The sequence below is a fragment of the Xenopus tropicalis genome, chromosome 5, assembly GCF_000004195.4.
Source record: "Xenopus tropicalis strain Nigerian chromosome 5, UCB_Xtro_10.0, whole genome shotgun sequence".
In the NCBI taxonomy this organism is placed as follows: Eukaryota; Metazoa; Chordata; class Amphibia; order Anura; family Pipidae; genus Xenopus; species Xenopus tropicalis.
In genome coordinates this window covers 53,407,375-53,422,837 of record NC_030681.2, presented here as the reverse complement: position 1 = coordinate 53,422,837, position 15,463 = coordinate 53,407,375, and the positions used below count along the sequence as shown (strand labels likewise).

General features: G+C 41.8%; 1 protein-coding gene across 1 annotated transcript in view; it reads left to right on the top strand.

The window, feature by feature from the left end:
* Window positions 1-15,463, top strand: part of agpat4 (1-acylglycerol-3-phosphate O-acyltransferase 4) — a 49,370-nt gene that overhangs the window by 25,923 nt on the left and 7,984 nt on the right. Inside the window, 2 exon segments of the mRNA NM_001011265.1 lie at window positions 539-700; window positions 7,585-7,738. Coding sequence (NP_001011265.1) covers window positions 539-700; window positions 7,585-7,738 — 316 coding nt within the window.

The window sequence follows — 15,463 nt, the reverse complement described above, 5'->3', positions numbered from 1 at the left end:
GGGCTCTGTATGAGGAAACCACTTCACACTGCAATTTCTTCTAACATTCTGTAGGGATGGGAGTATCATATAATGTATTACATACAAATGTTATGTTTACAGACTAAAACGTTAAAGGCACATTAAAGATGAATTATTAAAATATGCCACTTCTCAAACCATTTCAAGGTACTCAATTGTACTTTAAAGTTGGCCATACACGTGTAGATTTTTAAAAAATCTTTTCATTATTGTACAACCAAGCTTACCTTGAAACAATTGTTTAAAAGTACAATCAACGGAAACAACCATTTCAAGGGTTATCATTTCGTTGAAGCTAGGAAAACTGTGGGTAGCTGCCTGCTTGGCCCCGCAGACAATTGAACAACGGATACATTTCACTGTTAATGACTACAATGATCAAAGCTGCCCTATTGATTTTCTGACTGATGTTAGATAAAAAATCAGTAAATGTATAATTGTTGATCATTATGGGGAGTAACATTGTTGCGTGTTAGTCTGTTAATTCTCCACATTTCTGTTTCCTTCTGTTTGTCAGAGTTCAAAGGTGCTAGCAAAGAAAGAACTTTCCTATGTACCTGTGATTGGTTGGATGTGGTACTTCCTAGAAATTGTGTTCTGCAAAAGGAAATGGGAGGAAGACAGAAAAACAGTTATACAAGGTTTACATAATCTTAGGGATTATCCAGAACATTTTTGGGTAAGTATTAAGGGTTGACTGTTATTATGTAATAAAGGGAATGTTTTCCTTCTGGCACAAATGTAACATTGGATTCATAGCCTAGTAATAATGGGTACTATCCACATCTATACAATTGTTGTAAGTTTTTTTTTTTTTTTTTTTTTTAAGCCCACCTATTTTTGGCTTCCAAAGTGTTTTAAATCAATGACATGGACTTGCCAGATCCTCCATTTCTATTCTCATGGTTGTTTGATTCACACATACTTTTGGGCAGCTACACATAAATATATACCACTCCCTTTGTGTCACAAATTATACAGTCCGTTATCTTGTGTCTGTTTGTGGGGGGGACTCCCTGAACATGTATTTATGTCCAGTGGATTGTTCTTTGTTTGTGTGGGATTAATGAGTTAGGGTATAATCATTGTATAAGAGGAAGCTTTGTTTTTAGCATTTTTTTTCTTGTGCAGGTACTAAACAATGAAATGCGCATGTTTTGCACAACAATATGTTCATTTTAAAGTGTGTGCTGCATGATAAGCTCCGATTGGTGATAATTCTAATGTTATGAAATAGTGTTCTAGTTTGTGCTCTGCTGCAATACCAACACCTAGCACTAACACAGATACATGTATTAACAGTTTTTGCCAAAAGACCTCTTGTACTTTAGAAATTCTTTGGCAATCATCTTACTTAAAGCCCTTTGACCAACAATGGGCTTGTGTCATTTTTGTACTGTTTGGGGCTTATGTAATATAACGTGCAGTGTTTACTGCAGTTTTTTTTTTGTAACTTAAAGGGATTCTGTCATGGTTATTATGGTGTATTTTTTATTTCTAAATTACACTGTTTTTAGCAAATAATTCACTAGACTATTTAAGATTTTATTCTTGTACCAACAAAATGAGAATTTCACTTACCTCTTATCGTAAATTCCATTTCTTCTAGTCCCGACATGTCAGTACGCATGGGCAGTATTGCCCCCACAGCTAGGAGGTAGGACCTATATACCAAAGCCAATCAAAATTAGCCCTTACCTATAAGACCATGTGACTTCCTCCTCACCACTGTTATACATTTGCCAAGCAATACAAGAAGCAAATAATTGGGATGGGAAACCCCGTACTGACATGTCGGGACTAGAAGAAATGGAATTTACGATAAGAGGTAAGTGAAATTCTCATTTTCTTCTTCGTCCCTTCCATGTCAGTACGCATGGGATCTACCAAGCCATGCCCCTAAAATATAAGGGGTGGGAACAATAATATCAACAGATGCTAAAAACAAATCAAGCATCACAAGAAAAAACGGACCATTCCCGGCTACAAGAATCCTCTCAGGGACCAGAGGGATTTCCACACTACGGTTGCCAAAAACATCCAAGCCCGGCTCGGGAGGATCCTCTGCCAACAAGAAGAAAATGGTCACAATCATAACTCTGACACTGGGCAGTTCACTGGTGTTACCAGCCCCGCAGCAACCGACCAGTTAACCACAACTCTGATGCATTATCCACTAGAGCTGTCTCTATGCCCCCAATCCTTAGCACTAACCTGGGGCCCTAGAAAAATAATTGTGACACACAAGCCTCTAGCTCCAAAGCACACCGGTATCAGCTTAAATTGGTGTTGAGAGCCGTCAAACTCAACAACCCCCAGAGATCAGCCAAAGATAATCCAAGCACAGATCTGAAGCAACGAACAGTGAAAGGGCACACTAGCCATCAAGCCCCCCTATGGCACAAACAAGCTAGGGACTCCAGCCTGTAACAGAGCATGACAGGCTGAAACCCAACTTCCTACCACTCACTGTAGCTACCAACCTTGAGAGGCTTCCTAACCAGCAATGTTAGGGCCAGGTTTAGGAACTGTACACGACCTGCAGATGGAAGATCAGCTAACCAGTAAAACATGACTGGAATCAACTGGAAAACATGCATGGAACGACTGGTGCACAGCCAGCCCATACTCAATGTACCATCTAGCCACCCTGCATGAAAGTCAGAAGCGCCATATACTATGCATGCTAAACAACCAGCGGACAAACCAACACCCTACCAGAAAGCAGCGGTGGACATGTCAAGAAAAGCACTGGAGAACACGCCAGCTGCCATCCCTGCATGCAAGAGCCCAGAGTGAAAGACAGCTAACACACAAGCAATAGCAAAAAAACTAGCGCTGTGCTTGCAATACATGACTCTGCAACCACTGATGGACTGTTCAGATACTGTAACTGCAAAGAAACCGCTCCCCAAACTAGCCACTGCTAGTAAGGAGTGGAATACAAGGTGAAAAACAAGCACCCACACATGCCAAGAAAGCAGCTAAGGTAGACAGCCACAAGCGCCAAGGCACACCATGACATGAACCAAAGACCATATCAAAGGCAGCCAACCACATGCCTGCACCAAGGACCACAGCATGACTGGCAACCATATACGCCAAGGACTAAGCCAAGGCCAGCAGCCACCTGCGCCAAGGAGCACACCAAAACTGGCAGCCTCCTAAACAATTGCCAGCATCCTATGAGCCTAAGCTCCTAACCAGGGCCAGTCTCCCTGGGAGCCAAAGGACAGAAAACAGGGCAAGTTGGCAAGCAAACCAAGGCTAAAACCGGGGTCAAATGAGCCACAAACCAGGACCAAAGGCCAAAATTGGTAAAACGCCAAGCAAGCCAAAGGCCAGAACTAGAGCCAACGGCCAAGCAAGCCAAAGGGCAGAAATAGAGCCAACAGCCAAGCAAGCCAAAGGCCAAAACCAATGGGCAAGCAAGCCAAAAAGTCAAAACTGGAGCCAATGGCCAAAACCTGAGCCAATGGCCAGGCAAGCTGAAGGCCAAAAACAGAGCCAAAAGGCCAATCAAGCCAAAGGTCAAAACCTGAGCCAAAAGGCCAGAACCAGAGCCAAAGGCCAAGCAAGCCAAAGGCCAGAGCCAAGCGGCCAAGCAAGCCAAAGGCCAGAACCAGAGCCAAGTGGCCAAGCAAGCCAAAGGCCAGAACCAGAGCCAAGCAAGCCAAAGGCCAGAACCAGAGCCAAGCAAGCCAAAGGCCGGAATCAGAGCCAATGGCCAAGCAAGCCAAAGACCAGAACCGGGCCAACGGTCACACCAGCCAAAGGCCAAAACCAATGGGTAAGTGAGCCAAAAGGTCAAAACTGGAGCCAAATGGCCAAAACCAGAGTCAATGGCCAAGTAAACTAAGGCCCAAAACAGAGCCAAAAGGCTGAAACCAGAGCCAAAGGTCTGAACCAATGGACCAAGCAAGTCAAAGACTAAACTAATGTCCAAGCGATCCAAAGGTCAAAACTGGAACCAATGGGCAAGCAAGCCAAAGGCCAAAATCAGATCCCACTGCCGAGCAAGCCAAAGGACAGAACTGGGAAAAACGGCCAAGCAAACCAGAAGACAGAACCAGCGGCCAAGTGAGCTAAAAGCCAGAATGGAAGAAGCAGCCAAGTGAGTCAAGGCCAGAACCAGGGCCAGCGACCAAGCAAAGAAAACTGCCAAACCAAGGACCAGTGGCCACTCAAGCCAACAAGGACCAGCAGGCAAGCCTATAGCAAAAATTCTGCTGCCAGGGGTGAGAGGCAGTAGCAAAGCAAGTCAAAGGCCATAACCCGGAACCACAGCCAAGGGCAACAAAAGCCATAAACAGACCCAACAGCCAAGCAAGCCAAAGACCGTAATCTGGGCCAACAGGCACACAAGGCAAAGTCCATGACAAGGACCGGCAGCCAAGCAAGCCAAGGCTATAGCAGAAAGTCTTATGCCAGGGGTCAGAGGCAGTAGACAGATGAGCTTGAGGCCATAAGCAGAAACTGCAGCCAAGTTAGGCAAAGGCCATAGACAGAACCAACAGCCAAGCAAGCCAAAGACCATAATCAGGGCCAACAGACACACAAGGCAAAGTCCATGAAAAGGACCAGCAGCCAAGCAAGTCAGGGCTATAGCAGAAAATCTGATGCCAGGGGTCAGAGGCAGTAGACAGATGAGCCGGAGGCCATAAGCAGGAACTGCAGCCAAGTGAGGCAAAGGCCATAGACATAAACAACGGCCAAGCAAACCAAAAACAATAATCACGGCCAGGGTCAGGCACACAAGGCAAAGCCCAAAACAAGGAACATCAGTCATGCAAGCCAGAGACATAGCAAAAAACTGGCTAACAGGGACCAAGAACAGCAGTCACGCTGACCAAAGGCCATAACCAGGACAACGACCAACAGGCACGTAAGCAAAGGTCATAGCACAAGCCGGCAGTCATGCAAAATGACAGTCACAGAGCAATCAAACATTTACTAATGTTGGCTCCTATCATGCTAGCAGACAGAAATATACCTGTAAACACACCAGAAAGAAAAAGGAGTTGTTGAACTACAACTCTGTTCATACCTGGTAGGAAAAAACTGCCTTTTAAGCCAAAGACCCAACCAGGGCCTGCAGAAATAAAATAAGCAGGAAAAGGTACAACACTGCCACAGCAGAAACCCCAGTTAAACCAGGAAGCCCCTGATGAAATAAGAGCTGCTATACCTGCTGTGTCTGCACAGTAGATTTGACTCACAAGGAATTCTACATATATGAAATAGCAATAACAAGGAGCCCAAGAAGCATACAAGCACCTAACAAGATAACACTGGCTTGTAGGTAAAGGCAAACTCCAGTCAGAACCCTGGAGGAAGACTGGTTAAAAGGTGCAGACTCCCTGTGAGAAAAGGAGATACCATACTGCTACAGCAGTGCAACTCCCAGCCAGTCTGGGCACACCTGGTGTAATAATGAGCTCCCATACCTGCAGAGTCCGCATGGTAGACTCACAAAGAAAAGCTAAGAATATGAAACAGCAATAGCAAGGAGGCCTAGAAGCATACAAACACCTTACAGGATAAAATTGGCTTGTAGGCAAAATGCAAACTCCAGTCAGAACCGTGGAGAAAGGTTGGTTATAAGGTTCAGACTCCCTGCGAGAAAAGGAGATGCCATACTGCTACAGCAGTGCAACTCCTAGCCAGTCTGTATGTACCCAGTGTAATAATGAGCCCCAATACCTGCAGAGTTTGCATGGCAGACTCGACTCACCAAGAAAGGCTAACAATATGAAACAGCAATAGCAAGGAGGCCTAGAAGCACACAAACACCTTACAGGATAAAATTGGCTTGTAGGCAAAATGCAAACTCCAGTCAGAACCCTGGAGAAAGGCTGGTTATAAGGTGCAGACTCCCCGTAAGAAAAGAAGATACCATACTGCTACAGCAGTGCAACTCCTAGAACAGTCTTGGAAGCACCTGGTGTAAATGAGCACCAATACCTGCACCCATACTTGCTGTGTCTGCACAGAGGACTCAGGCTTACAGTAAAAACACTAAAGATATCAATAGCAAAGTGCCCTAAAGGAGCACTTACACCTTACCAGATAGCAGTGAGTAGTCAGCAGCATGGCAACTCCCACAAGAACCCAGACAGCCTTCAGCTGAGGGACATAATTAGCTCGTTAGTATGCAGGCTTCTCAGTGCACTGAGCATTTCAAACACACAGTGGAGACTGAAGATTCATACTCACCAGATTCAGGCTTAGTTATCACTAGCCCATATCCATACCCATGGCCCTTTAGTCCGAAATGTCTTCAAAGGCTCAAAACATCATAGGAAAAAGGAGACTCAATTGATCACAGGCAGGAAAGTGGAAATACCCACGCCTGTATACTTTCCCACTAAGCAGCTGTTCACATACTGTGCAAACATGGGAATAGAGCAGGGGGCTATTTTAGCACAAGGCTAGGACCATGGGTATGCCCACACCTGCATTTCTTCCCAATAGGTGAAAGTTTGATTACTTTACTTATTGGGGCATCAGGTAAAATCTTCTCCATTACCTGGGAATCATCCCTCTATGTGTACACAGAGGTAAAAAATAAAATAAATAAATAAAATGACAAAAACAAAAGAAAAATCAAACTGTGAAATCACAAAATGGTGAGGAGGGAGATCCTACCTCCTGTTCAGTAGGACAAAAAATAACAGTGGTGAGGAGGAAGTCACATGGTCTTATAGGTAAGGGCTAATTTTGATTGGCTTTGGTATATAGGTCCTACCTCCTAGCTGTGGGGGCAATACTGCCCATGCGTACTGACATGGAAGGGACGAAGAAGAAATATATATTTTTTTTCTAGTTGTAATATTGATGTGTAGGCACCCATCCCAGTGCATTGTGCATCTGAACTTTTAGAAAAAGCCAGTGGTACACATTAGAACTGCTTTCAGATAATCTATTGTTTCTCCTACTCCCATGTAACTGGAGGAGTCCCAAGCCAGACTTGGATTTCTTACTATTGAGGGGGATGATATCACTCTAAGTTGCAGCGCATCAGTAAAGTTTGACTGAAGTTTTTTCAGAGCACAGGTCACATGGCTATTGCACCCTGGGAAATGAAGAATAGGACTAACTCCATGTGAAGGGTTGTTTGTGGAAGACCTCCTCTGCAAAGGGTCTCAAAGGATGTACAGAAAGGAAAAGCTGTTCTTTTGCTATAATTCAGTTGTATGAAGTGGGTGATTAGTAAATACTCAAAATATGGGCAGAAGAGAGGTCGCTCTGAATGTCCATTGTATGTTGGCCAAAAGGTCTATAAAGTCACAAACTCTAAATAGGTTATTTGGACCCTGTTTTCTACAGTTCTTATCGCCTATAGCAACAAATCGGCAGGTAGCATTTCCTGGTCACCTGTTTAAAAGCACATGGGCAAATTTTGCACCTTTTATTGCATTTGGAGGATTGTCTTTTGAAGACATTGAGCTTTTGTTTCTTTTGTGATATAATGGATTTTTATCTATCAACTTTTAAGCATTGTCATTCTTTTAATGTATCTGCTTTTATCATGTACATATATATATTTCTCTCCACATTCAGTTTCTGATCCATTGTGAGGGCACACGTTTCACAGAAAAGAAACATGAAATCAGCATGCAAGTAGCAGAAGCTAAAGGTCTCCCAAAGCTAAAACACCATCTGCTACCAAGGACTAAAGGATTTGCTGTCACTGTGCAGAGTTTGAGAAATGTAGGTAAGGAAATCATCTAGAAAGGCAATAAAATTTTGTGTTGCTGTCGCAGGCATTAAATAAATTTTGATTTTTATATACAGTACAATGTAAGCTGATGCCACACTTGCAATACTCCTGCACTGATCATAACAGAAGATCTTCTTAGAACTGCAAACCTCTATGACCCTCTTACCCTTTGTGTGGATGTTATTACTTGTCTTATGGCTATGGACTGTATAGTCATATAGTTTTATAATATATTGTAGTTATAGCATGCAGTGATTGCTATTTACTCTCATAGGTGACCTAACAGTTTTTTAGGGATTCTGCCTCATTAATGTACCATCTTTTGCTATAAGTTAACCAGAAATGGTCAAGCAATACCCATTTATAGGTGCTATCATCTTTCATAGGCAGCATGTTTCTACACCAATGAGAACTGACTTGGCTACTCAATCGAATTATCAGGTTTACATTGTTAATTAGGACAAAAAAAAGTAATAGTCCATCAAGCTCAACCCGGCAAATAACTTCCAGTGTGTATATACATACACACCTACCTATATAAGCCTACCAATACATTCACTTATCTAAAAATGCATAAATAAAAATAAAATATCTACACATACTTCTACTAAACTAATTGTAGATCTTGAGATCATGGTACCTCTTGGTACCACGGTTACATTTTTAGGGGGGTCTCAAAGTAGTCAGCCAGATCAGCAGGAGAACAGGGGGCCAGGCTTAGGTAACTGTTTCAATTATTATATTAAAGATCATGAAAAGACTGCATATTTGTAACTGATATATATTGCAGAGTTGCTTGGAATTATATTTTACTTTTTAAAGAGCTTAAGTTGTTTGGGTGAATTTCATCTTTAAAGGGGTTGTTCACCTTTAAATTAACTTTTAGTATGATGTAGAGAGTGATACTCTGAAATAATTTGCAATTGGTTTGCATTTTGTTTTATTATGGGTGTAGTTTTTAATTATTTTGCTTTCTGTTCAGAATTTTAGCAGCTTCCTGGTTGCTAGGATTTACATTACCCTAGCAACCAAGCAGCGCTGTGAGTGAGACATTGGTATATGAATAGGAGGGCCTTAATATAAAAAAAAAAGTAATAAAGTGTAACAATAACGGTAAAATTGAAGCCTCACAGAGAAATAGTTTTTTTTGGCTTCTAGGGACAGTTTGAAAGCTGGAAAGATTTGGAAGAAAAAGGCAAATAATTCAGAAATTATAAAACTATAATAACTTTTAGTATGTTATAGAATGGGCATTTCTTAGCAGCGTTTCAGTTGAACTACCCCTTTAACATATCCTGCTAACAAAATCTAACTACTCATACATCATTTAGCTTAAATACACTACACCAGTCAAATAGAAAATTCCATCTTATGTTACCTTAACCTGAATTATCAGATAATATATGTGCTGTGTTGACTGGAACATGGTCAGCCTGAAGCAGATTGTCAGCTGAAGTCTTTCTGTAAAGTGAAAATTAAAGTGCATAATACAGTATCTTTTATCTAATTGAAATCTAAATGAATGCCTTGCATATAGTAAATGTCCTGTTCACTTCCTGTTTTAAAGTAAGGGAAAAGGCTTTTAGCAGCAGGATACTATTAGCAACTTTAATGCATGATAACTTGTTGCTTCTAGCCAGCAAAGAAATTGGTTCTATCTCTCGGGCCTAATGAACATACTTGACAGGAAATGAAGCGGAACTGCAACTCCCATTGTTTCTCATCTGCCACGTGCCAAAAAGGTGCATTAGCAGACGGTTACCGGTATGGGCAGATAACTGTAATCGAATTGGATCCTAGTATGATCTGTTGAAGACTGATTATGCAGATGCTAATACAGTAATATGCTAATACAAGATGCTAATAAACAATTTCAGCAGTCAGAATCTGGAGTAAATGCTGACAAGAAAGTTTAGAAACTTGCTGCCTTTTATTATCCAAAAATGTTTTTTGGGTGAACATTACCCAATCTTTCTGTTGTTAAGTTTAAATGGCTAGGTAATCATCAGGGCTTCCTTTTCCTAAAAAAAAAAAAAGTTAATATTTATCTTCACATCAATGGGTTGCAATATTTACAGCAATAAGTAGGCTATCTGCCTTGTATCTTAGAGCAATAACACACAGGGACCTTTGTTGCCTGTAGGGCTCTCCCATGGATCACATAGGTGGATAAATACCTTGCCATCTGTCATTAGAATCGTCTTGTAAACCACTTTACTTTCAGCAATCTTATGTAATAAAGTGAAAATGACTGCTTTTTGTAAGATTACATGAACCTGACTCATGTAAATTGTTTAATATGCAATTCCAATACTGATGGATGGCAAGGTATTCTCCAGCATCCTGTCACCTGTGGCAGAGACAATTTCCTGTGTGCGACAAAGTGCCTTGTGTGTTATCGCCCTTATAGGTGTGTGTTCTACCGATTACTTTCCCCAACAATTAAGAAGTTATTTTAAATCCAGAATGGAGGTTGAATAGAACAGGACCTGAAAGGAGAAAAAAATGCCATATTTTATATACTTTATATACCTGCTGCACCAGCCTAAAGTTTCAGCATCTCAATAGCAGCAATGATTCAGGCCTTCAGACTCCTCACATTGACATCCCATCTTGGAAAGTGTCTGGGCAGCTGTTCAGAAGCTGAGCTTAGGGGTCGTCACAAATTATAAAGCAGAAAATGAAGATTTGTCATATAAGCTGATGCTACAGGGCTAATTATTAAGTTCAGATGCTAACTGCAATGGTTTCTGACCTGCCATGTAGTAATTATCTGTATTAATTATTAGTCAGCCTTATTTTGTGACATTTATATTCTGTATATACAATATAGTATGAGTGGGTCACTAAGCTCAGTAACTGACAGCAGCACTGAGCATGTGCAGTGAATCAGCACAAAAGAAATGCCTTCAGAGGCACAGATCTTGCCTGCTAAAGCTGCCTTGGGCTGATATAGAAGCCTAAAACAGAAGGTACAACACTTCTGCCCTACTTCTTTAGTTAGGCTTTAATTCTCCTTTAACACAATGATAAACTATATAGTAAAACCACTGCCTCACATCTTTTTTTTCCATTGTATAGTGCATGCTGGAAAGAGGCAGAATGATTCAGAAAACATAAAAAGTAAAGGCCTAAAATAGGTCAGTCAGAGACTTACTAAAATTTGATTGCTTACTTGCTCCTTAGGCTACTGCCACACAGGGCAGATTCCCAGCCTGTGGATAAACATTAGCATCAGCCTTCTCTTGTGTGTGCACCAGGAGCCACTGTATCAGGCTGGGTACAAGGCAAATGGAGCGGGTTTAGGCACCAAAACATATACTCACGAGTTTCAGTGCCAAAATTTGCTCTGTGTGCCTGCACCCAGGCTGACAAAGTGCACACACAAGAGAAAATTGATGCTAGAATAGTGGATGATTCTTGGCCTTGGTTTATCTGCAGACTGAGAATCAGCCTTGTGTGGCAGTAGCCTTAAAGGAATACTGTCATGGAAAAACATGATTTTTTTCAAAACACATAAGTTCATAGAGCTTTTCCAGTAGAATCCTGCATTGTAATCCATTTTCAAAAACACAAACAAATTTTGTTTTAAAATTTCACATGGGGTTAGTCATATTCTTCATTTCCTAGGGTGCCACAGTCATGGGCTGATAAACTTCAGTCACACTTTACTGCTGAGCTGCGATGTGGAGTGGTATCACCCCCCTCCCAGCTCCCAGCAGCCGATCAGCTGAACAATGGGAAGGGGAGCAAGATAGCAGCTCCCAGAAGATATCAGAATAGCACTCAATAGTAATAAATCCAAGTCTGGCTCATGACTCCTCCAGTTACATGGGAGTAGGAGAAACAATAGGTTACCTAAAAGCAGTTCTAATACATTTGTTGGTTCAAGAATAACATTTTAAAATGGTAGAGTGAATTATTTGCTATGTAAACAGTGTTATTTAGAAATAAAAAGTACACCATAAAAATCATGACATTATTCCTTCAAGTAGGTTCTGTTTCCCTTACTGTGTCCTATCTCTGCCCTACTCTGTATCTGCCTATATTTGTGCCTTCATGCCAAGAGTAATGTTTGCTTTGTAGGCCTTATCAGTTTGCTTTGCCCAGCACCCAGGGGTGTGAGTTATTTGCACAAGAAAATTAGAGTTAATGCAATTCTGTTTATAAGCTTGGCTATTGAATTACAATGCTTGATGTTGAAATTCCTAACAATCCTATTACTTGATGAAATGAAGTCAGTTTGGATTTCTGACAGCCATGCACAGATAATCCTAAGTAGTTATGCAGTGTAATCTATTTGCAAAGGTTGTAACTAAGTGACAAACCGTTAAATTAATCCTGTACTAAATTAAGCATTATATTATCAAATATAATGGTTATTGTGTCTTGCAGGATTAAAGTGTTAATGTGGCATAAATTCTACTCCTTTGGCCTGGGGCTGGCAAACATTTTTAGGGGGTTCAGTGTTGGGTTAAACCATTCATTCAGTCATCATTCTACCCGCAAAGTAACAGGGGGTTATTAAGATAATAGATAAATACAAAGTATTTTTTGGAGAGAATACTCTAAAACTGGTTCGGGAATATGAAAGAACAGCAAGAAAACTCGCAGACTATCGGAACCATCTACGCTTCAATCTCAGATGCAGACATCAGGGACTCACTCCTTGTAGCCTACGCCTGGGTTCCACCGTAAAAGGTCACAGAGCCAGCAATATCTTACAGAAGGCCCAAAAACATCTACTAAATGAACGGGTTAGACAGATCAACTTCACCATTGAGGCCCTTAAACAGAAAATTGAACAACTGAAACAGACTCTGACAAAACAGCTACCTGATGTAACTCTGGAAAGGGTGGTTCAGTTCATTGAACATGCACAGATGGCCCAACACATTAAGAGTAAGGAGAGGCAAATAAGCAAGTTCACCAGCTTACTGTCACGTAGCAGCGGTTTGAGGACAGAAGAACTAACCTGGAGGCAGAAAGATGAGACATCCAAGAACACCAAAGATACATGGGTTAAGAACCTATCAGACAGGGTACTTACTCAGCCAGAAAAGGACGTGCTAGCCAAGGGGTTAAACTATGCAGTGACACCACAACACATCCCAGTGGTTGAGCTCATCACAGCCACAGAATCTGCCATTAATAACAACCATATAAAGGTGGAGGAAGCAGAACAACTCAGACTAAAAGTGTCAGCTGCATTGTCAAGTGCCAGAGCACCCCCCTCTAACCTTACTACACAAGAGAGAAGAGCTCTTACATCTCTTAGTAAAGACCCGAACATCACCATCCTGCCAGCAGATAAAGGGCGATGCACAGTTGTGCTAAACACAACTGACTATCACTGCAAAATGACCTCGCTACTCAGTGATAGCAATACATATGAACCTTTAAGGAGAGACCCAAGCAGCAGTTACAAGAAAAAGGTGATAGATTGCCTACAACAACTTGAAAAGGAGGAAGCCATTGATCGAGCTTTATACCACCGCCTGTACCCCAGAGAAGCTACACCATGCTTATATGGACTCCCCAAGATACATAAAGATGGAGCACCACTCAGGCCTATTGTCAGCAGCATCAATTCAGTGACTTACAGCATTGCAAAATACTTGGCCAACATCTTAGCCCCATTGGTAGGTAAAACAGTGCATCATATCCAAAATGCCAAAGAGTTTGTCACCAAGATTCAAGGAGTCAAACTAGAGGCAGAAGAAACTATGGTATCATATGATGTCACTTCACTGTTCACATGTATACCTACCACAGAGGCTACTGAGACTGTAAGAAATCGACTGCAGAAAGATAACACCCTCAACAGCAGAACGAAACTCAGTCCCAACCAAGTATGTTTATTGTTAGATTTGTGCCTGAACACCACATACTTCAAATACAAGGACCAATTTTACAGGCAAAAACATGGCTGTGCAATGGGTTCACCAGTTTCTCCCATTGTAGCAAACTTGTATATGGAAGAAGTGGAAAGGAAGGCCCTACTCACATTCAATGGAACTACACCAAGTCACTGGTTCAGGTATGTAGATGACACATGGGTTAAAATCAGATCCAACGAAGTGGCGGCCTTTTCAGAACACATTAACTCAGTGGACAACAACATCAAGTTCACAAGGGAGGATGTCCATGAGAACAAACTTGCTTTTTTGGACTGTTTGATATCCATTCAAGAGGGGGGTATCTTGAAAACAGAAGTATACAGGAAACCCACTCACACGGATCAATATCTGTTGTTCGATTCCCACCATCCGCTGGAACACAAACTGGGTGTCATTAGAACTCTACACCACAGGGCGGAAAGTGTAACAACTGATACAGAGTCCAAGGACAAGGAATGTAAACATCTCAGAGGAGCACTGAAAGCTTGTGGCTACCCAGACTGGGCCTTTGTCAAAACAAGAGCAACTGAGCCCAACAGGAACACCAAAAGGAATAACCGTCCTGAGGCAGAGAGAAGGCGCAATATAGTCATCCCCTATGTAGCAGGAGTGTCGGAGAAACTCAGGAGAATTTTCAACAAACACCACATCCCTGTGTTTTTCAAACCTAGCAACACACTGAGACAAAAACTTGTACACCCAAAGGATCCAACACCAAAGGAAAAACAAAGCAATGTTGTATACGCAGTCCAGTGTAGCGAGGAGTGCACAGACCTTTACATTGGTGAGACAAAGCAACTGCTCTCCAAGCGAATGGCTCAGCATAGGAGGCCGAACACTACAGGCCAGGACTCTGCTGTCTTTCTACACCTAAAAGACAAGGGACACTCCTTTGAAAATAGCAATGTCCAAATTTTGGACAAAGAAGACCGCTGGTTTGAAAGAGGTGTAAAAGAGGCCATTCATGTCAAAGTGGAGAAACCATCCCTTAACAGAGGCGGGGGACTTCGACACCATCTGTCTGCTACATACAATGCTGTTCTAACATCTGTACCCCGGCAGTTTCAGAACTCTTCACACATCCATTCATGCAACTCTAACAAGTAACACCTGTTTGAAGAGTTGCATGATACTTGGGTAATCCTTTCAAAGTAACTCCACAGCATTCACACCTCTGTGAGTTTCAGATGTCACCTTTCTGAAGAGTTACATAGTGCCATTGTGATTGGATTAGTGGAAGAGTATATATGCTGAGGACTTCCCATACCAGTCAGTTGAACTGAAGAAGCTGCTCGGATGAGTAGTGAAACGTCTTCAATGATTACTAAACAAGTCCAGTTGCTTCAAATTTATTTATACTAGACAAAGTATTACAATAAACACAAATAAATACAAGATATAGTTGCAATAAGATAAGAGTCAAAGACACAAGAGGATGGAGGTCCCTGCCCCGTAGAGCTTACAATCTATATGGAAGGGTAACATACAGACACAAATAGGCAAATATAAGTGCTGTAGGTCACAGTGGGTGACACTACAATATAAGTGCTGATTCCCAGATCAGGTGCTGGGCGAGTGCTCCAAAAGGTAGTCTTTTAGTTTGGTTTTAAAAAGACTTAGGAAGGATTCTCTCCAGAGGAGATCAGGAGGGCATTCCAAATGTAAGGGGCAGAAAGGTTTAAGGCAGGAAACAGTAGTATTAGTGGGGGGCACAACCAAGCGGTTGCTCTGCGAGGAACAAAGGAGTCGGCCAGGAACGTACGGAGACACAAGGGAAGAGATGTAGTGAGGAGCAGACGAATTGAGGGCTTTGAAGGTT